General features: G+C 33.4%; 1 protein-coding gene across 3 annotated transcripts in view; it reads right to left on the bottom strand.

Annotated features, from left to right (window-relative positions):
- GRID2 (glutamate ionotropic receptor delta type subunit 2) overlaps positions 1–23,433 on the bottom strand; it is a 1,513,083-nt gene that overhangs the window by 311,857 nt on the left and 1,177,793 nt on the right. For all 3 annotated transcript variants that reach the window (XM_012437707.2, XM_012437708.2, XM_064369254.1), the window contains exon 12: positions 482–620. In XM_012437707.2, the coding sequence (XP_012293130.1) occupies positions 482–620 (139 nt within the window). The remainder of the gene's footprint in view (positions 1–481; positions 621–23,433) is intronic.

Genomic DNA, 23,433 nt, shown 5'->3' with positions numbered 1-23,433 from the left:
GTGGTTACTGGAATACTAGATTTTCTGTTGATTGCTATTCCCCAACCCCAATCATCAATCTAGCTCTCAAATATCCATATCTATTCAACTATTTATTCTGACAGTACATAATGGGACAGACTCAAGGCAAAGTTTTTCTTTTAAGTATGACTCTTTTTTTTTTTCCTTTTCACAATGTTAGTCATACATAGTCACTCTTTGTGGACATTAAAATTCTGAAGATGTGTTATCCTTCCAGGAAAATGTGGGAAGCAACATTTAAATTGTAGCCAAAATTTTATTTTATAAAAAATGCTCTACCAATACTGCATTTTCAGGACTTGGACTAACCAGTGATGCTCTGCAGTAACACAAAATTGATTCTTTACTCAAAGGGAAGTTGTAAATTTATTATAAGACACTATATACTTATTCTTAGATAGCTTTGGCCACTCCTATCATTTCTCATGCTTTGTGGCTAATGGAAATATTGTCTACTTACTGGATGGAACTTTCAATGCGTGTGATAGTGAGGAAAGCAGCAAGATTTGCCGTGTAAGATGAGATAACAATCAAAGCAAATAGCCACCAAGCCCCCATCATCATTCGGGTAGCCAGAGTCGTATACGGGACCTCCCCACCTGTAGAAAGAAGCAAAGAGATGAAAAGAACATCAACTATGTATTTATTGAGAGTCTGAAGTCATCTATATTCAACACCAAATTAACTTTCAAGTAGTGAGAAATTATTCTGCTTAACATCAACATAGATCTCTATATTTTCATCACTCCATATTTAATTCTCTTTTATGAGATTATGAGAGACCCAGCCAAAAGAAGCATGATAAATAGTTAGTATAACATGTTTAAATGATAGTTCTTCCTCCTTCCTGTTCAATCCTGTAATTAAGTACCCTTTTATTACAATCACAGGTATATGCTTTCTTTCAAAGGCTTGATTATTCATTAGGTGATATTAATTCTGCTATGCCTATATATAATGCAAATTTTCAGATTTCTAGTTAAATAAATAATATTGAGAGGATTATTTTTTGTTATATTATCTAGAAACACAGTTTGTTAATTATCGTAGGATCACACATATTAGTGTTGGCTTCAGTAACATATACTTGCTTTGTTCTACTTTTAATTAATTTCCTACTCTTATAATCTTGTTGCAGAATCCTCTTCTCTATCTTTTAAATGTTGGAGTATTCTTGGGCTCTGTACTTAGACTGCTTCTGTTCTCTGTCCATAGTCCCACCCTGGATAATCTCGAGTCCCCTGACTTTGAATATGACCTACAGTATACTCTGGTAACACTGGAATCTATATTTCTAGCCCCCTACCCTGACTCTCTCTAGAGAGCTATAGATAAAAGCCTACATGAGTCTCACTAGGAATCCAATATACATCTCTAACTTATGACATCTAAAACAGAACTGTTTTTATTTTATTCCCAAATTATCTCTCCTTCAAGCCAGTCCATACCAGGTCAGGGAATAGCACCATTATTTACTTTGTTTCTCAGACCAAAACCAGGAATTTTCAAACATCTTCTTCAATAGCCAGTCCTGTCATCTTTACATTCAAATTACATCCCAAATCCTACCTCATCTCATCCTGTCTACTGCTGACACCCAATTCAAAGATGACATCTTTGACTCTACTACTGAACTACTTATGTGGTTTCCCTGTTTATTTACATTCTAGAGAGTACCACTCCTAAGTCTATTACCATGATGGTCTTATAAATGAAAATCAGATCAACGGTATTCCCCTGATCAAAGCTTCCAGTGGCTTCCCAGTACTTTTAAAAAAAAAAAAATCTCTACCAAGGCTTACAAGGCTCTATGTATAATGATCTTAGGTCATTGAGTTTATTTCTCACCATTCTATCAATGGCTTTCTTGAAATTTCCTCTATAGAGCAATGATGATATTTGTCCCAGAGTCCTTGTGTTTGCAATTGGTTAGGCCTGAAATTGTCTCCTCTTTAATTCATAAATTCTGTCTTCATTCAATTTTTTCAGGTTTCTGCTCACAGGATATCTCTTCATAAAAATCTTTGATCACTAGTCTATCTAAAATAACTCCCCACAACCTATACTGCTGATTCCTTTATCTTTAAAAAAATTATAACTTATTATGCTTTACATATTTCTGTTCATTTCTATCCCTTGTAATTTTTCATATAGGAATAGTCCCTGTCCCATATTAAGTGTGTAATGGTTTTTGAATAAATATGTGCTGTGTTATGGACTGAATTGTGTCTCTCCCAAATTCATGTCCTGAAACCCTAAACCACAGTGTGATTGTTATTTGGAGATAGAGCCATTAAATAAGTGATTAAGGTAAAGTGAGATTGTAAGCATGGACTTCTAATCTGATATGACTGGTGTCCTTATAAGAAGAGGAGGAGACACTAGGGATGCACATGCACAGAAGAAAGGCCATGTGAGGACACAGCAAGAAGGTGACCATCTGCAGGACAAGGAGAGAGGCCTCAGGAAGCACCAAACCTGCTGACACTCTGATCTTAGACTTCCAGCCTCTAAACCTTTGAGGAAATGAAGTTCCATTGTTAAGCCACCGAGTCTGTGTTATTTTTTAGTATATCAAAGAGATATACTACCGTCATGTAGTTCTATCGATATGTGAATGACTTAACAGGATTCAATTTACTATAATATCAGGCATATTTTTAATGACAAGCACTAGTTCTTACTATGTAATATATCTAAATTTTAAATGTACACCCTTTGGTTATGTTCTAAGCGATTCTCCTGATGTAATGTATTCAGAACAGGCTAACCTCTGATATCTGGAACACATTTTTCAAAAGAAGTTACAATGCATTTTAGATACTTTCTTCTTCAAAGCAAAAGAAATATTTACTCAGCTTTTGAAAGGTAAAAGCAAAATAAAATATTTATTTTTACATTCATATGAGGATTTTTCTGGTCAAAATAGCTAATTGAAAAAATAATAATAAAATGTGAACAAGATGATAGCTGAAGACTGAAAGATGTTAATATATATAACAAAAATAGAACAATAAATTTATGAATGAATAGGCTAATTGGAGGTTCATTTCTCTTTATCACCCACATAAAAGAACACTTGAGTTTTTTCATCCATGTTATAAAAATTGCAACTTGAGGAGCTCAAATATTCTTGTAGAATCCAAATAAAATGTTCTTGGATAACTACACTTAGGAATCAAATATTAAAAGTAATGGGAATCTTGACTTCTAATTTTGGTAATGGGGGACGAAGCCATTCAGAACAATCCTCCCACTGACAACAACTAGAGAAATTGAACATATAATGTGTTTGCAGAGCTAAAGAGACAGTAAAAATTCACAGGCCCAGAGCCCTGGTGAGAAAAATAGCCTCATATTTGGAAATGCTTTTCCTTGAGGGGCATATGCCAATTTAAAAACAGAAAGCTGAGAAACTAACAACCGGGAGGGAATACTTTAAAAGCATTAGATGGTTAGGTGGTAACAAAATCGGGGTCCAGGGCTTGCTGAATGAGGGTGGGCCTGACACAACAAGAAAATTCCCAAATGATGAGAAATTAAGTCATGGGTCAAGGAAAATCACCAGAGAAATAAAAAGTACTTTGAACAGGATGATAATAAGTATATTCCATATCAAAATTTCACAAGTTTTGATAGTTTATGGATGCAGCTAAATTGTACTGAGGGAAATTCATAGCCTGTAATATATAAGAAAAGAAGCCTGAGCTACTCATCAATTTTAAGATGTTAAAAAAAATCAGCAAATTAAATTTGAACAAATACAGGCAATAAAATGATTAAGAGCAAAAATTAACAAAATAGACAAGAAATATAATTAAAAAGGTTGATCTGACAGAAGTTTGGTCCTTTAAAAAGACTGAAAAAGCTGTTGAAACTTATAAGGAAAATAAGTGAAGGCTCAAAAATATTACAGAAATTGAAAAAGTACATTGCTACAGATGTTAACAGAAGGATAACTTACATACAAGTTTATGCCAATATGTTTGAAAATTAAGATAATATGGGCAAATTTCTGGAAAAGTTTCTCCCCCAAGAAATAGAATATTTGAATGGCTTTGTAACTATCAAGGACTTCAATCTAGAATTAAAACTTACCCACCACAATATGCAAGGCTGGTGGCCTTACTAACAAAATCTACCAAATATATGAGGGAGTAATTAACTTTACTTGTACACAAATCCTTCCTGAAGTTAGAGAAAAACAAGACACTATTCAATCCATTTTATAAAGAAAGCACAATTTTGATAACAAAACCTGACAAAATTATTCCAAGGAAAGGAAATTACAGGCTAATCTCACATGATTGTAGATGCAAAAGATAAATCAATTAGCAAATAGAGAATTGCATAAAAAAAATTGGGTTTATTATATGAAGGCAAAATTGGCTTGGCATTCAAAAATCAATCATTGTAATTCACTACATTAGCACTAAAAGAGAAAAATTATGTGATCATCTTGGCAGATGAAGAAAAGGTACAGATAAAGTTCAACATCCAGTCTTAGAAAAACAAAAACAAAACAAACCTAGAAATAATGCAGCAAACTAGAAACTTCAAAAATTGTTTCTTATTTTTACAAAGAGTACTTTAAGAAAATCAGTATCACGTATCATACATACTAATAAACTAAAAATTTTGACTGCCTTAAAGAATGCAAATTGGTAACATTTTTATTGAATTGGGGTTATGCTAGACTTCATAGTCCAATAAATTGTAGTTAAGAATTGGAAAGAATGAAACAAGTTATGGATTAGACATGATATAAATATGTATGTAGAAAATCCAAGAGAACAAATGGTAAATTACTAAAATTAACAAATTAGTTACCAGCTTACTATGTTACAGAATCAATGTTTAAAAATTGATTATATTTGTATATAACAGCGACAATTACAAGATAGAATTAAAAAACAGATGTCATTTCCAACAGCATTAGATGATCAAATAACTAGGAATAAACTCATTTAAAGATATGAGAGATCGCTACATGAAAAACTGCAAAACTATTTTCGAGTAAAATAAAGGAAAATTCAATAAATGAAGATATAACATGTTCACTGATTAAGATATTTAATACTATAAAGATATCAATTCTCCTCAAATTGATCTATAGATGCAGTCAGTGAATTTCCAATTAAAAATCCCAGGTTGTGTGAATGTGTGTGTGCACAAGTGCATGTGCATGATGCTGAATGTAAAGTGTATATCAAGTTGCAAAAGGACAAAAATTGCCAAGATACTCTTCAGGAAGAAGAAAAAAACTGAATCTTGATGACTATAGATTAATATAGTAATTAAGACGGTTGGTTACTTGTACAAGGATAAACCAAATAAATCAATGAAAGTTATCCATGCATACGTGGGCACTTGATTTATACCCAGCTGGCACTAAAGTATGTACTATAATGAAAGGGAGGTCTTTTCATTAAGTAGTTCTAGGTCAATTAGACATATGTATGAAAAATAATGAAACCTGTCTCCTAACTCATACTATACACAAAAATCAATACCAAGCAGCTTATAGATATAATTATAAAAGGTAAACAATAAAGCTAGAAAATTATATAGGAGAATATATCTACAAGTTTGGGCAGAAAGGATTTCTTAAACACAGCACAAAATGCGTTAGCACAAAAGAAAAGATTGACAATTTGACTGCAATAATACTTCGTACTTAAAAAGATACCATGAAGAGAGTGAAAAGACAAGCCACAGTAGAAGAGATTCATAATACATATAACTAACAAAAAATCATCAACGAATACTAACTACTATAAATTGGTAAGAATAAAGGAAATGACAATCAGAAAAATGGATAAGAGGTTTCATAAAAGAAGATAACCACTGACCAATAAATATATGAAAAAGTAGCAATCTCATTAACTCTTAGGGAAATACAAAATAAAATATACCACACCACAGCCCTCAGAATGATTAAAATAAAAAGATATACAGTAGTAAGTATTGGCAAGGAAACGGAACTATCAGAATGCTTGTACCCTGTTGTTGGGATTGTAAATTGGTTCAGTCAATCATTTTGATAAACAATCTCTGAAAACTAATGTATGAATATCTTAGAATCCAGCAATTTACCCTTTAGGTGCATACCCACTAGATGAATTACGTACCAAGAGTAATGTTTGTAACAGCATTGTCCTAACAGTCTAAACTGAAAACGTCCCAAACATACTTTGAAAGTAGACTGGATACCTCTTTACATATTTTAAGTTTGGCCTTAAGATTTCTTCATGCATAGTGAAGTGTGACCTAGCTGGATATATAAACAGACTGTAACCTCCTCTTGTACCAAACACAGAGTTTCAGCCAACTATAGGTGACCAACTGTTCAAACTGTGTTCAAATAAGGCAAATGTTGAGCTGTAATCAATCCAGCTGTTTCTGTACTTCACTTCCATTTTCTGTATGTCACTTTCTTCTTTCTGTTCATAAATATTATCTAGTCTTGTCACAGCCCCCAGTTACTCTGAACCTATCTGATTTGAGCGGGCTCCTCTATTCCTGAATCGTTCTTTGCTCAATCCAACTCTGTTAAATGTCATTCATCTGTTATTCTTTGAACACAAACAATAAAATATTGCACAACTACAAAAACAAGCAAATCTTACTTATACACAACACCATTAATGGATTTTACAAACCTAATGGCGGGTAAAATAATTTACACTGTATATTACTTGTTCAACAACAAGCAACATGAATAGCAGTGCTGACCTAGGAAAAGATAGAACATTACCAAGGACCCAACCCTCATTGCCTTTTTCTCAATCATTTTTCACTCTCCCTTTGGCAAGAGGGAAAGGCAATGAGGGCTGGGTCCCTGGTAATGTCTTATGTTTTCCTAGGTGGCAATTATACAGGTAGATTATTGCTGGTATTCATTGAGCTGCACAATTTGCTACATACTTTTCTGTATGTAAATAATACTTCACGACTAAAAACTAAATAAAAGAAGAAAGTAGAGAGAGAGAGAGTGAATTTAATAATGACATTTGTTTTCTTTCTCCTTTTTTCTTATACACAATCAGAACAAAAAAAAGATGTGTTTTCATAGTCAGATGTATTTTCATAGAATATTTCAAAGAGATAATTAGGTAAAAGACAAAACAATTATGTGCCGAATTAAAAAAATAATAATCTCACCCTGCTAGAAAAGTATTACAAAAATTAGGCTGATGCTTTATGACACTTCAGGGTGTACAAAGTTCTGACTCTGAAGTTGGGTATTTGGATTCCCATAACCCCTGATAAGTTTGAAGTACTCTGGTAAAGCATGAAAAATTTTTATTTTCCAAATGACCCTTCTGTTTTAAGAAAAATCTTCTCGACTAGATTTTCATTTTGATGTGATTGTTTTACTACATTAAAAACTATCTTAACCTTGCTACTGTATATATTAGCTTATTTATAAAAGTTGTTAAAAATAAGCAATGTCTTCTGGCAAAATGGGGAAATTTGATAAATCCATCTGAGTCAGGCAAAAATTTGTTATTCTAAGTCTTATTCTGTGTGAGTATATATGCATCTTTGTGTTTCCATGAAATATGAAAAAGTAATTGCTGAAGAGTCTCCAATTTGGTTGTTTGGTAAATCCATTTCTTATAAATTTAAAGACTCATAACATTTTTATTTTGTAATCTGGAATGGTGGGATTCTTTTACAAACTACAATTAGAAAAAATGGGAGAAAACTAATCAATACCTTTTTTAAAATTAAACATTCCTTTTTCAAGAGTTGGATATTTATTGGAAACAGGTTACAAACAAAATGGCTAAAAACTCATAGAAAATAGAAAATTTTCATTATTCAAGCTGACTGAATAGTTCATGTAAGCTAATCAATTAAAATATAAGTAAATATTAGAATGTTTTACACTTACAGAATCACAACTTAGAAAAACAAAGATGGATATTTTTGTTGAATTTGTGTGGAAGTCATTGCCAGCAAAAGTATATTCTAAATTTAAGGTTAGGAGGACAGAATGTATATATCATCTCTGAAATGCTTCATTTATGCCAGTCACTTTTATCTAAGTATTTCTTAAAGTTCATTGGTATGCAAATTGAGAGACACTGTGACCAGATCTGTAAATGTTTTATTTTTTGGTGAAGGATGTGGGGGTAAGAAGGAAGTGAACAAAAGATACAACTGTGGCTTCCTGTTGTCCACAGGATAATGGGTTCACCATATTGAACCCATTTGCAAGCTAGGGCAGATTTTCTACAACATGACATGTCTATCATGGGTATAAGAGATGCCTTTTAGTGGTAGGGAGAGACAGCACAAAATCACATCGTGTTACAGTGAAAAAGTTGCTCCATTTACAATCACCCTTTAGTATATTTTAAAATTTATTATACTTTAAGTTCTGGGATACACATGCAGAACGTGCACGTTTGCTACATAGGTATATATATGCTATGCTGGTTTGCTGCACCCATCAACCCATCATCTAGGTTTTAAGCCCCGCGTGCATTAGGTATTTGTCCTAATGCTCTCCCTCCCCTTATCCCTCAATCCCTGACAGGCCCTTCTGTGTGATATTCCCCTCCCTGTGTCCATGTGTTCTCATTGTTCAACTCCCACTTATGAGTGAGAACACGTGGTGTTTGGTTTTCTGTTTCTGTGTTAGTTTTCTGAGAAGGATGATTTCCAGCTTCATCCATGTCCCTGCAAAAGATATGAACTCATTATTTTCTAAGGCTGCATAGTATTCCATGGTATATATGTGCCACATTTTCTTTATCTAGTCTATCAGTGACAGGCATTTGGGATGGTTCCAAGTCTTTGCTACTGTGAATAGTGCTGCAATAAACATAAATGTGTATGTGTCTTTATAGTAGAATGATTTATAATCCTTTGGATATATACCCAGTAATATCATGGCAAGAACAAAGCCTCAGATAATAAGGTTATAAAATTTTTACAAACATAACTCAAAGCTCAAACTCCATTTGGCATTCAGTGGAACTAATTTGTATTCAATAATGTTTCATTTACATTATACTTACTTTATAGTTATTTTCTATTGAATGAAATGACACTGCTTTTAAGTTGCATTAGTGAATATTACCATTATCAACAATAATACAAACTCTCTGTAATCTGAATTTCAAGCATTCTAATCTCCTATGCCATGCTCAATTTTTTGGGCTTCCTCCCTCCATCAAGTCTACAATCCCTCTGGGATCTAAGATGCACTGACCCTGCGTTGTCCCTCTCCACCCTCCTAGACACGCTTCCTTCTTAAATTGAGTAATTGAAACAGAACCACAAAAATGAGATTCTGAGATTGGATTGCTCCCCTATCTATGTAGCAAATACTGATGGGAAATGGAACTGTGACCATATACAGCCTGTGGTGACATTATGATTGTTTCAATAAACGCCAGTGTTGGCATGGGATGAAGTGCAGGTGGAATGCAAGGCCATGGCAAATAATAGTGATTTTGAAGACTGTGGTTCCAGCTAACTGCCCTGAAGCCTCAGAATGAATACAGAGAGCAAATGAGAAACTTAAGGCCATGAATGCCAAGCTCAGAAATTTTAAAAGGTAAAATTTTAATATCTTGATGGCAGCTTTGAAGGCATCTCTTAATCCTGTAGTTTCAGGGTAGATACTGCTGAGGACAAGAGTAAGGGTTGACTGTAAGCATAGCACAGTTTAATTGCTGATCAAATATTCTGCCATATAAGCTACCTCATGCATTGATAAGAAATTTGAACTTTCAAATTCTTCTGAACCTCCTTGTTATTGGAAGTAACCTCTCACTACTTCTGAGGGAATCAGCCTTCTTCTGTACAAGTGCTTTTCAGTAACTTGACCTAGGAAAACTTACAGATCTCTTCTGGACTCACCACATTACTCCTTATTGCCTCCATGCTACAAATTAGGTCCCCAAATAATTGAGGCAGAGAAGTATAAAGCCTACTTATAAACGTTTATACCAAATAGGATGACACTAAGTATCTATTAGAGCAAATACGTTGTCATGAGTGGTAATGATTTCATATTTGGGATTTAATGTGTTGACTTGATATTTGGACAGGGGGTGGTAGTCATTCATTAAACTGGCTAATTAAAGAATGAACCAGAAATGAATGGACTTTGAAAATAACCTTTATACAACTTCCCTGGCATACCATAGAGATTCAGGGAGGTGGGAATGTTGGAATGAATCTGTTCCGAGAAACTTGGTCACCTCTCTTACATGAGAGGGCCACTCCCTACACAAAGACATTAAAAAATGTATGGAACGAGGGTATAACACAAGCATCTCTGAAGAGTTCTGTGTGCTTGTCCTCTGAAGTCTCAGATAACACTGGGGAATGCTGCAATAAATTGCATTTCTTGATCCAAAATAAAAGCAGTATTTCAGGTAAAGCCTTGGTGTGGATGACTATAGGAGATGAAGTAAAATTACCATAGTGAGTTATGGCTGTTTATCAGTGGTAATTGAAGAGTGTTGATCTTCAGAGAACTATAGCACTAACTTATTGATCACAGTGTCCCTAAAAATAAAATAGGTGCTTCTATTTACATAATTTATATAATAACCTATTAGTTATAGGTTATACTTTATAAATTGTTAAGGTGCTTTTTGATATGTATGGATAGAACAATTCTACATTTGAGAACAAAAACCTAGCCTCAATCGCTGAGTGGGAATTTGGAGCCTCTTATCTAGCTCCCAGAACTAACCTAGTGTATATATTCAGAAGCCCAATATTGAAGAAGGGGTCAAGGTGGTATTTTTTGGTATGTTCTTTTTGGCATTTTTAATGTGGTTTTCAGTAGTAATAGGTCAAACTTATAATTTGTATCCTATTTACTACATCTTCAAATGACTGAATATTTCTCAGTCAGTTGTATTATAGCTTATTTAAGTATTCTAGTTTAGAAAAGTTGGAGAATTTTATGCTATCACATATTACATTGCTATAAACATCTTTGAACATGTAATGTTTAAATATTTTGACATTCTCTTTTGATAGAATCCATGGAGAAGTTATTTTTTGAAAGAAGTAATTTTTTTATATCTTATACAAGTGAAAAGAACTTTCAAACATATTTTACAACATGATTTATTGAAAAAATAGTGATAAGTAATGTCATTTCTCTATTTTTATGATAGTTCATTTTAGGTGTCAACTGGATTCAGAGGCAGACAATTGGTAAAACATTACTTCTGGCTGTATCTGTGAGGGCTTTCAGAGGTGATTGGTGTGTGACTCAGTGGACTGAGTGAAGAAGATTCACCCTTAATGCAACTGGGTACCATCTAACCATCTGGTGGCTCAGATAGAACAAAAAAAGAGAGAAAAGGATTTCTTCTATGTCTCCTGAATGTAAGACACACTGTTTTCCTCCTGCCCCTGGACATCAGGACCCCTGGCTTTCTGGCCTAGGAACTCCAGGACTCACGCTAGTTCCCCACATCGTCCCTGCTCCCAGGTTCTTAGGCCTTTGGCCTGATACTGAGAATTACATCATCACTTTCTTGGTTTTGAGGCTTTTGGATTGAGCCATACTATTAGCATTTCAGAATCTCTAGGTTGCAGACAGCCTGTCATGAGATTTCTCAGTCTCCATAATAGTGTGAGCCAATTTCCCTAATAAATCCCCTCTCAAATATCTATACCATATCTACATCCATATCTATCTATATGCAGGCATACCTTATTTTATTGAATTTCACTTTATTGCACTTCACAGATATTATTTTTAACAAATTTATTCTTACAAATAAATATATAAACAAATTTATTCTTGCCAAATTTGTGGCAACTCTGTGTTGCAAGGCACCATTTTCCAATAGCATGTGCTTACTTCATGTCTCTCCGTTTGCATTTTTTAGTAATGAAGTATTTTTAAAATGAAGGTATGTATATCATTTTTTAGATATAATGCTATTGGACACTTAAAAGAATACAGTATAGTATAAACCTAACTTTTATATGCACTGGAAAATAAAAAAAAATGTATGACTCACTTTATTGGGATATTTGCTTTATTATTATGGCAAAAACTAAACCTGGAATATTCTTGATGTATGCCTCTATATATCCTATTGGTTCCGTGTCTTGATAATCTTACATAATTGTTATTTCAGTTGGTTTTGAATGACTAAATATTGTTATGGACTGGCTATCGGTCTCTTTGCAGATAAGGAAAAGAAGGCTACAAGGCATTGGATCATGTAATTGAAATGGGCATTTCCTGTAGACTTCTCTAATAATATTTACATGTCATAGTCATTATAATACACAGAAAGCTTATAAATAGCAGTTCCTTCTTTCCACTACTTTTATATTGCTTGTGCTTTTCTATTTTGAAGAGTTCCATGTTGAATAATACATTTCAGTTTTTAACATATTTTTTAATGTTAATTAAAATATTAAATGTTTATATTTAACATTAACATAATGTTAATTTAATATTATGTAGTTAATTCAATGTTATGTAGTTATATAATTTAATATTTTAACATATTTAATCAATTTTTAAATTTAATAGAGTTATTTTATACATACAAATGCCATCTGTACACATTTGCTTGAAATAAGAATGTTCTGGGAAAATAAAAATATGTTATTTCAACATTAGAACTTCCTACAGAAGGATAATCTTTATAATTGTTGAAACTTCAGACTTAATACAAGCAGTTAAGATTATTTTACCATACCCAGTAACATAAAATATTTCTGATGAGCAGATTTGAAAATTACTAAATTAAAAATTAATTATAATCAAATTAAATGGGTGCTGGTTACCACACATAAACTTTACATGCTGATTTTAACTTAACTTTTAAGTGTCAATTGCTGTAACTCGTATTAGAACTAAATTGAATTTTACTACACAAAATGTATTACTTGGCAGCTTCCTACTTTCACAATGTTTTCATTACTCTAGCCTGTATAAAATTTCCACTGTTTCTAATGAGCTAGGGAAAAAAGAGCCCATTGAACATCAATCACAGATTTCCCTTTCCAGTTTGTAAGGTGGGCTACATTATAATTTGACACAGTTGTATGTCAAGTAATAGTAAAAAATATTGAGGTAAGTGATGCATTGAAATATAAACTCTCTTAAGTGAAATGTTAAGAACATATGGGTGAGTAATACATATAATATTTACCATAATTTCCCACCACAAACTGATTAACTTTCCTGCCTCCAAGGATAGTGCCAGTGATAGTACTTAGAAACTCTTTCTGTAAATTCTATCTATAGGTCTAATTTAACAAAGCCTTTACTTCCCCTGTTGTACTAATTACTTTGCATTCAGTTCTATTGGACAACCTGATCATAGTATGAAAGAAATGTACTACATCATCTATTGAAAGTAGCTTGTTATACAAGAACTTTATTGGGTCAGGCAAATAAGTTTTCCAGAACAGTAATTACACCAGTTCTTTTTTATGGAACTGCTAAATCCATTTTGAATTGATGTTTACTCTTTTATAGATTCTGAAGTGACACTGAAATTAGAAGTTCTTTTATTTTATTTTATTTTTTTCAGATGAAGTGTTGCTCTGTCACCAGGCTGGAGTGCAGTGGCGCAATCTCGGCTCACTGCAACCTCCGCCGCCTGCGTTCAAGCGATTCTTCCGCCTCAACCTCCGGAGTAGCTGGGACCACAGGAACGTGCCACCACGCCCGGCTAATTTTTGTATTTTTAGTACAGAGGAGGTTTCATCATGGCCAGGGTGGTCTCGATCTCTTGAATTCGTGATACACCCACCTCGGCCTCCCAAAGTGCCGGGACTTTTATATTTTTTAGGAGAGTATTTCTAAACAAACTTCTAAATGTCTGAAATTGAATGGTTTGGTTGAAAGGCTGGTAGTATATGTGGCTTTCATTGAAATTTCCACTAATTCATAGATTTGCATCTTACAGTATTAATGGTTAATCAAAACAGGTTTAGCACAAAGCAGAATGGGTCAGTGTGATGTTTGAATGACCTTCCAAAATTCATGTTGAAATTTGACTGCCATTGTGACAGTCTTAACAAGATGGAATCTTTAAGTGGTGATTAGGCTATAAGGGCAGGGCCCTCATAAATAGATTAATGTCATTATTGTAGGAGTAGTTTCATTAACACAAGTGCAGGTTTTTATAAAAGTGAGTTCAGCTCTCGTTCTCTGGCTCTCTCACATTCTCTTGTCCTTCTGCTTTCCACCGTGGGATGATGTAACATGAAGGCCCTCACCGGATACCAGCACCTTGATATTGGACTTCCCAGCCTCCAGAACTATGAGCCAAATAAATTTCATTTCTTATATTATACTCACTCTATGATATTCTGTTATAGTGAAACAAAATGAATTAAGACACTCAGGCTGCCATATAGCTTCCTTAAATTTCCTGCTATTTTTATATGCAACAAAAATGTATTTGTTTATTTCATTTTCTGTTCTGTTTTCCAGCATCTATCAAAACTACCTTTGTAAATGTTAATGATAAAAATAAGACTACATCTTCAGAACACTGATAGAATAAGTTTCAAAAACGATGAAGAAATATATCCCAAACACTTACTGATTCCCAGAATATTTCTCATCACATGTATTGTTTCCACGAGGTAGCATTTTGTCAAAACCACACACATTTATTTAGAAATATCTTCATCTTTTGTATTCATGCTCTTGTATCTGTTCCATTTTGGTATTTTAGAAGTTTTGTTAAAAAATAAAAAGAGGAGAAACCAAGTAGCCTCATTCTTTCTTTCCTGGCTTGGATTTAGATATGCTAAGTATTTTATAAGGATGTAAAGCTAATATTCTGGAAAAAGGCATAAGTGTTTAGCAGAAAGCATTTTTCTATCTAATACTATAAAATTAAACCATTTGAAAGTTTAGAAATTCCATTGAAAAGAAGAAAAGATACCCAAACAAATCCCTTAAATTCTTCAGAAAGTTTTCAGATAGTATGATTGAGGGATACACTGCAATTTTAAAAGGCAATTGATGTATCATCCCTGTGTTTTTCTCTCCTACACCATATCTAACACTTCGTGTATTTTTATTTATTTTTTGTTTATTAAATTACTTGATTTACACTGTAGGTGTTTTGTTTTCTACTTTTAAAGCATCAGTATATATCAATTGCCTATTTGCTCACCAAAAAAGAAAACAAACGTCCAAAAGAAGAATACAATGCATGGCTTGAATGAGGAATATAGTATGATTCTTTATATATCTACAAATGCTACTTTCCAAAAGGTTTAAAAAATTATTCTCTTTTCTTCTTATACCTTTTTTTTAACCTACTGATTTTACCACAGACCTGGCAATGAAATGAGGGCTAGGAAAGGCACTGAAAGGGAAATATTGTCTAGATGACTAGTCGTTTGTCAAACAGCATGAAGCAAGACTGCAGTTGAGTCAGAACCTGCCACTCTGTAGTGATGTATTAGCTTTTAATGTTTTAAAATAATTATAGTGAGGCCTAAGCCACTATATAAAACCACTATATAAATTCTAGTGCCATTAGCAACCCCATTTTTCAGAGATTCAATCAATCAGTAGTTCTGAGGAAATTGCACCCATTTTGCCAGTCCCAGAAGCACGAAAGTTCAAAGGGTAAGCAGCAGTTGTCAACAGGAATCAAAGTGAAATGGATCTCAAAGTGAAGTTTTTAATTTGGAATTTCAGAGGCTGGTTACTAAACTAGGCCTTATGCATAAGTATGTCATTAGTTTTACAAGGTCAGAGAATGCCAATACATTTTCAATCGGTTTTAATGATGAAAGGGCCAAAAGTAAGTCTAAAGTACATTTTTAAGCTTCTAAAATGTCATTTAAACCCAGCAACTTGTTACCTATCAATGGAGATTAGTTTTAAATTAAAATGACTTTATTGAGCATACATTAGATTTGTAATTTGATAGAGAAAAAGGGAATCATTTAACATTATGAATCTAGCCTTACAAAACAATATCAGCCTTTCTAATTTTGAATTTTCTCTTTTTCCATAATTCTTAGTTTTCCAGAGCTCTTATGCTTAAGTTCTTAGGAGGATATTTTAGAAAGCTGAAGAGAAAAATTGATTCTATTCTGATTTCTTTTCAACATATAGTTTTGAATAAGACATTTGAAAATGGCTAACATAATTTTTCCAGGAAGTTCTTACACTTTCGATTTAGAGCCTCTGGAGTCACTGAGTTAGGGACTTGAGTTGAATTGATGAGCAATAGAAAAATCAGGAAATAAGGTTATTTTGATGGGCTGAAGCAGTAAATCAAAACCATGGATGTAACAAAGAGGAAGTGGGGTCAGGAAGGAAGGGGATCAGGCTAAAGTTGCAAAGCAAAACAAAAAACTTATTAAACTTAGGCCAAGATCAGAGAGTAAGAGGTTACAAAGCAAAAGTCAGGAAACAAATATGAAAGCCTCCATTTGTTAAGTATTTACCAAAGTATTGTGCATTGTTTTAAGTGGTTTAAAAGTGTATTCTTACTTAATCTTCACAACAGCTTTATGGTGTGATTAGAACAGCAATATTGGGTTTCCTAACCCAAGGCAAAGATCACAGAAGAGTGTGTAAATATAATATATGATCACAGGCTGTCATAGGGAAGGGAAAAAAAACAGGCAGGGAATGACATATGTCAGAGAATTTAGGAAGCCTCCTGGTGTCTCTGCCTCCAAGTTCATGCACCATTTCTTCCACCAAGGGTTCTGATTTATTATTGCCATTTCGTTTTCTCCCTCTATTCTCCTCAATGACTAGAATAAATAGGTTTAGATCATGGGCTTCCTAGACTAAAAATTTAGGGCAGGTTTGTCAAGCAAATAAATTTAAAATAAACAGAATAAGAGTTTATCTATAAGACTCAGAAAAATTCCCCATTATTTTAAGTCAGAAATAATTTACTAAGACCAAATTATTTAGATGATTCTGAAAAGCAATTAACTTAAAACATAATCAGTATAATTAATTGATGATCCTGGAAGATGTCAAGAAAATAGAATGTGATACTGCAATGACAAGAGAATCTAATGACAAATAAGTAAGAGAAATAGTAGGTGAAGAATTCTGTCTTCAGAGTTGTTCTAGGAGGCAGGCTGTGATTCTACATAACTTCATGTTCTTGTGATAACAAGTGCATTTGTCTTTTCCCTATTTTAATAGTAGTATATAAACTTTTAATTTGATCATAAGAAAATTCTAGGCACCCAGTATTAGAATTATAAATGATTTTTATATTTTCTTTTTGAATTACTTAAGCAAATAACTTCTTATGTAATCTTAGACACAATAGATTATATGCTTGTGAATAGCACTTTCAATGTATAAATTGTACATGCAAACAAAATGGAGAGTTATTTTTTTGCTTTCCTTTTCCCTACAGGCATTCATTCACCCTGCTTCTCTGAATAAATTTATTGAAAATAGAAAAAGATATGTATTTGCTGCTTTTTCCAAGTTTCACAGACTTAGAATTTTTTTCTATGCACATATGGCAATACACAAGAGACTCTTACAATATTTGAAAATTCAAGCTGCTAGTCAAAAAATAGACATCTTGGGTAGTTTTTATGTGAAGATATTAACTGAGGAAGCAACATGAATTAGTTACAGCTTTCTTGCGTTACATGGTATCATTTTGTATCTTTCTAAAGCTGAATTTTACATTATTTTAAGTTACTATTACTTTTCTAAATAAATATTTTTAAAGTCTGTTAAAACATATGATTTTAATTATTGAAATGTTCAAATATGAAGTATGGTACAATGTTTGGTTAGAAGTATCAAGTCTTAGATGCATACATATATCATTTAACTCAGAAGCTGCATATCTAGGATAATTTCTTCAGAAAATGGCCATGGATGTGCACAAAGATTGAACCACTAGAATGATATTTTTATAATTGTAAATTATAAATAATGTTTCAGGAAGAAAATAGCTATAGGAAAAAAGAATCATTCAGGATGTACTAGTGATTTAATGTTAACAGCATTATGTACAGTATGAAACCACTGTTACATAAATATTAATATATTAACTGTTTGTTGACACCCCTTCAGGCACTAATTCATGTGTGTTTCTGCTTCATTCTCTCTTTTCTATTCCTTCTTCCATTTTTGTTGTAGTAGTGGTGGTGGCGGACGTTCTTCAGGTTTGCATTACATCAGCTGTTCTACTTTAACAGTCTCATAACTTCCAAAGCATGCTTCATCCTGTCTCCAAACAGCCCAGTTTTAAAACACAGATTTTATTGGGCCAGTTTTATGATGAAACCTCTTTAATGAATCTCTATCTTCTGTAACATAAAGTCGATTTTCTTTGCCTTTTACCTGAGCATCTCTGCAATCTGGCCCCTAACATTTTCTCTGGTCTTATTTCCAATGTTTGTTCCATCCATATGCAAAAATGGGTTCTTCACACTGTTTAAAAGCTTAAACTTTGAAGTGTCTGGAATATTCTTTTTCTTCATTTTTATCTGATAAGTTTATTTTTTAAACTCAGGATAAATAAGGAGAATATGCACCCCCTTTCTCATTTAGCTATGTGAATGAGATGCTCTTGGTGTTGCTTTAAATAAAGGAACTATACATTTAGTAGTTTTTCATATTTTTAATGTATATAGACAAAATCTTTTCTTTTTTCTTTCTTTTTTTGGGAAGGAAGGCATCTTTTTTAAAAATTTATTTATTATACTTTAACTTCTGGGGTACACGTGCAGATCGTGCAGGTTTGTTACATAGGTATACATGTGCCATGGTGGTGGTTTGCTGCATCCATCGCCCTGTCATCTACATTAGGTGTTTCTCCCGATACTATCCCTCCCCAATCCCCCCACCTCCTGCTACTCCTCCCCTAGCCCCTCACCCCCCAGGCGCCAGTGTGTGATGTCCTCCTCCCTGTGTCCATGTGTTCTCATTGTTTAACACCCACTTATGAGTGAGAACATGCAGTGTTTGGCTTTCTGCTCTTATGTCAGTTTGCTGAGAATGATGGCTTCCAGCTTCATTCATGTCCCTGCAAAGGACATGAACTCATTCTTTTTTATGGCTGCATAGTATTCCATGGTATATATATGCCACATTTTTGGATAAAGTCTTTTTTAACACAACTATTTAATTGTGGTTAAAAGTTATACCCTGAGAGATCGTTTGCTGATAAAATTCTATTTCTTTTTTTTGAGACCTAATTTCACTCTTTTTGCCCAGGCTGGAGTGCAGTGGTGTGATCTCAGCTCACTACAACCTCCACCTCCTAGGTTCAAGTGACTCTCCTGCCTCAGCCTCCTGAGTAGCTGAGATTACAGGCATGCACCACCATGCCCAGCTAATTTTGTATTTTTAGTAGAGACAGGTTTTCTCCATGTTTCTCAAGGCTGGGTGTGGTGGCTCACGCCTGTAATCTCAGCACTTTGGGAGGCCAACGTGGGTGGATCACTTGAGGTAGGGAGTTTAAGACCAGCCTGACCAACATGGAGAAACCCTGTCTCTACTAAAAATACAAAATTGGCCTTGTGTGGTGGTATGTGTCGGTCATCCCAGCTACTCGGGAGGCTGAGATAGGAGAAGTGCTTGAACCCAGGAGGCGGAGGTTGCAGTGAGCTGAGATCTCGCCATTGCACTCCAGCCTGGGCAACAAGAGCAAAACTCTTTCTCTCTCTCTCTCTCTATACACACACACACACACACACACACACACACACACACACATGTATATGTATATGTGTGTATATATATTTCAGGAGAAGAAATAATAATGCATAAAGTAATGACTAAGGAATATGTCTTAAACTTGAAAATCTGTATAATCTCGAGAATTGTTCCAAGCTAAAATTTCCACACTTCTCTGTGTTAAGGGTAAATTTCCTAGCAAACACATCTTGATAAACAATTACACATCAAATCAAAGATCAAAAGTACTAGATCAGCCTGTAGGATCTCTGTAAGCTTCATGTGAGTCTTCAGATCCCTCAGATCTGTGATAGAATTCCTACCATCACTTCATTTTTGGTAATTTAGTCAACGAAAAACTAAAAACAGGTATAAAAACTAGAAGGAGAGTTATATAGAATGTAACAGTTTTTGAAATGCCTATGTTATGAAGAGACAGTTTAAAAGTTGAAAGATACGTTTTTCCCCCATTACAGCCTATCTGTAAGAAGGAGCACAGCCTCTGTTACTTTCAGAGGAAATTATCAAAATATCATCTGCACAGAAGCAAAAGAAAGAAGGAAATAGTTTTAACGGCCTTTAAAGTTTTATCTGTGAGGTTTGTTTCATTTTATTTCACTAATGCCTGATGTTCCCATTTGAAATTTAAATCTATATTTTAATAAAGGAAATTAATATCTTTATTCCACTAGGCTTTTCTCATTCCTTCACTTCCTTTGAATTCCCTGATTTCAAATATTTTTAATTATATTGCTAAAATATTTATAAAATAAATTAGATAAAAAATGCACATCTAACAAGCATTGTGTTACTTGTTTGTTTTAATATCATTAAAAATGAGCCACACTTTAAAGTATCATAAGAGAAAAGAAAATATAAAGATGTACTATTTTATATGAAAATGACTCTTAATGCTATTTAGCTAATACTTAAAATTTAAAAAATTAATAAGAATATAGCTAGTAGATTTTTGTTTTTGAAATCATATACTTTTGCTTACTTTCTGCCATCTGTGCATTACACAATATTTGTTTTTAACTTTGTCAATTAGTGTTAGAAAGTTTATGAAACTACAATGTAAAATCAGGGAAAGATAGTCCCCTAAAGGAGAAATAAGAAGATATATATGTGCATATACACATACATGCACACATATATAACATATATGTAGTATGTTAACTAATAAGCTCACAACACTTCATAATATTTATTTGGTATATGGAATTATCTACACCTTAGATATAAACTAGTGTAATTATTTCTAATTTTCTTAGTTGATAAGCTCCCTCAATTCAATCATAATTTCAGGTAGTCACAGATTTGATAATTAAATTGCATTGCTGTCAAGTCTTGGAATGAAACAAGTAAGCATAGCCAGCTTACAGGTTTGACCTCTGCAATTACTGTTCATTTTCTAAGTTTCCTGGGTGTAAATGCGTGTTAAATTGCCTTTTAGTGCTGGGAACGACTTTTACTTAGCCAAATTACTCTCTTTTGGTTCATCAGTTAGATATGTACCGTATATAATTTAGTAGCAGGGGAGTTACTCATTCCAACTTAAAAGCTTCCATCCTGGACAATGTATGGGGCCAGATTCAATATCTTACATTATTATAAAAAATGTGTTTGTGTTACTAAAGTAGGCTTTTATGCTTATCCTTTTTAATGAATTATTCAGGTCATCAAATATAATTTCCAACTTGCTTAACCTGATTTAAGTCAGCATTTGTAGAACGTCCCTTGGGTCAATACCAGCTCAGAAGAAAAAAATTAAAAATCAATGAACATCAGAGTGAACATTTTAATTTTTACTTTTTAACCTAAACCTTTTCCTGTATTTGGAAGATTGAATATTAAAGACCCATTTAAAAATATTTAGTTTTTCAGAAGTGTCACTAATCTACATAACTATTTGCAATAACTACAGGGGACCGGCTGCACTATTTCCTGCGTTAACAGAAGATTTGACCTTGTTTTTCCGATAACTTAGAGAGTAAGTGCAGCCCCAATGGAAGAACTGCACATTATTTTCAAAGGAAGGTTTTCTGGAGGATAATGCTGAGTTTACAGATTCCTGCTGTGGTTGAAGCTAGTGTCTATTTAATCTTATACTCCAGATGGCCTTTTGTGATCAAATGACTGCAAATTTAAAAATCAAGAAATTTTTAAATAGAAAGAACTGGCCTTGGTAAGGAAGATTGGGGAGAGAGGGTTATTCATTTTTTTTCTCTGTGAGTGAAGCAAAAGAATGCACTACTATTAAGAATGTTCACAGATTTTAAGATCTTTTTGGATAAATAGAAGGTACATATGCATTTTAAATAAAAATAATAAAAGATATTCAATTTAGTTTCTTTGCAGGAAGAATTTTCTAAAGAGGAAGCCTTGTTTAATTCTACTCTGAAAGGTATTATTAGAAGATTGATTTGATGTAGCAAAAAAATTTCTTACCATATATATATATATATATATTTCTTACCAAATATATTTTAAGTAAATAGGTAAACTAATTTTGTGAAATAGCATTTATTCTTCTCAGAAAGATAGTAGGTTGATTGAGAAGAAAAAAATGAATGAATAATGTCAGTACTTCTGCTTTCTCTCTGGACCTTCTCTACTAAAAGTACCAGGGGAGATTTCTCAGAAAAGAACGGCCTTTTTCAGGAGCCATCACCACAAATACAGCTATCTCTTGAATGACATGTATCTCTTGATTTACTTGTTAACACGTGTTCTGAAATGGCTAAGCATATGTGGCTGATCTGCTGAGTAGCAAACATTATGGCTGAATCTTGGAGTTAAAGTTTTTTAAATGTACAATGGCTAGGTGTATTTTGCAATCAGTATATATCTACCTAAATAGGTATACATTTGTATACCTATACAATATAAGCATGACTCCTTTAGATACAAATCTATAACTTTGAAACAATATTAAATCCCCAAATATGCCACATGTAGAAAATAGAATAGCTATAGAAAAGTTTGTCAATGCCTTCCGTTACAATTACATACATTTGTCTAAATTTTTGTCCTGTCGCTTCTCTGCTTAAAGCACTTCATAATTCTCCATTTTGCTCAGAGTAAATGTGAAATTCTACAAAGGTCAATCTCATCTGAACTCATGGACCTCTCTGACCTCACCTCCTGTTAAACTATCCTTCTTGCCTCTTCAAGCAGACCCTTTGCATTTTGCAGTTCCCTATACCTGACAATCCTTCCTCCAGATATCTATAAAGCGTATTCCTTCCTATCCTTTAGGATTTTGTTCAATATCAAATTCTTAAAGAGGCTTACTGCAACAAATTGAAAATTGTAACTGTTCCATACATACTTCCAATTCTCCTTACTCTGAACTACTCTTTCTACAGCATTTGAGTTCTGATGTATGTGGTTTATTTATTTATTTATGATGGCTATTATTTGTTACCAGTCTTCCTCTACTAGAAGAAGAGCTCCATGAAGGCATGAATATATGTGTGTGTTTTTCTCATGGATATAGCCCCAACAGCTTGAATAGTGCCTGGCACATTACAGATACTAACTGTTGAATGATCTTTAATTTAGACCCAAACGCTTGGTTCTAAGATAAGTCAGACATGCTTAATCTGAAAAGAAATGCTTTTCTCATTTTGTGAAATCATATATAAAATTGGTTCAAATGGCTGAAGGAATATGTATCACAGAGGAACTCAGACATATATTTTGGGGCTCCTATATATTCATTAAGATGTCTAATAAATTTA

This window comes from Aotus nancymaae, unplaced genomic scaffold, assembly GCF_030222135.1.
Source record: "Aotus nancymaae isolate 86718 unplaced genomic scaffold, 86718_ANA_hifiasm-v0.15.2.pri h1tg000006l, whole genome shotgun sequence".
Taxonomy (NCBI): Eukaryota; Metazoa; Chordata; class Mammalia; order Primates; family Aotidae; genus Aotus; species Aotus nancymaae.
This window is presented reverse-complemented; position numbering and strand designations above follow the sequence as displayed.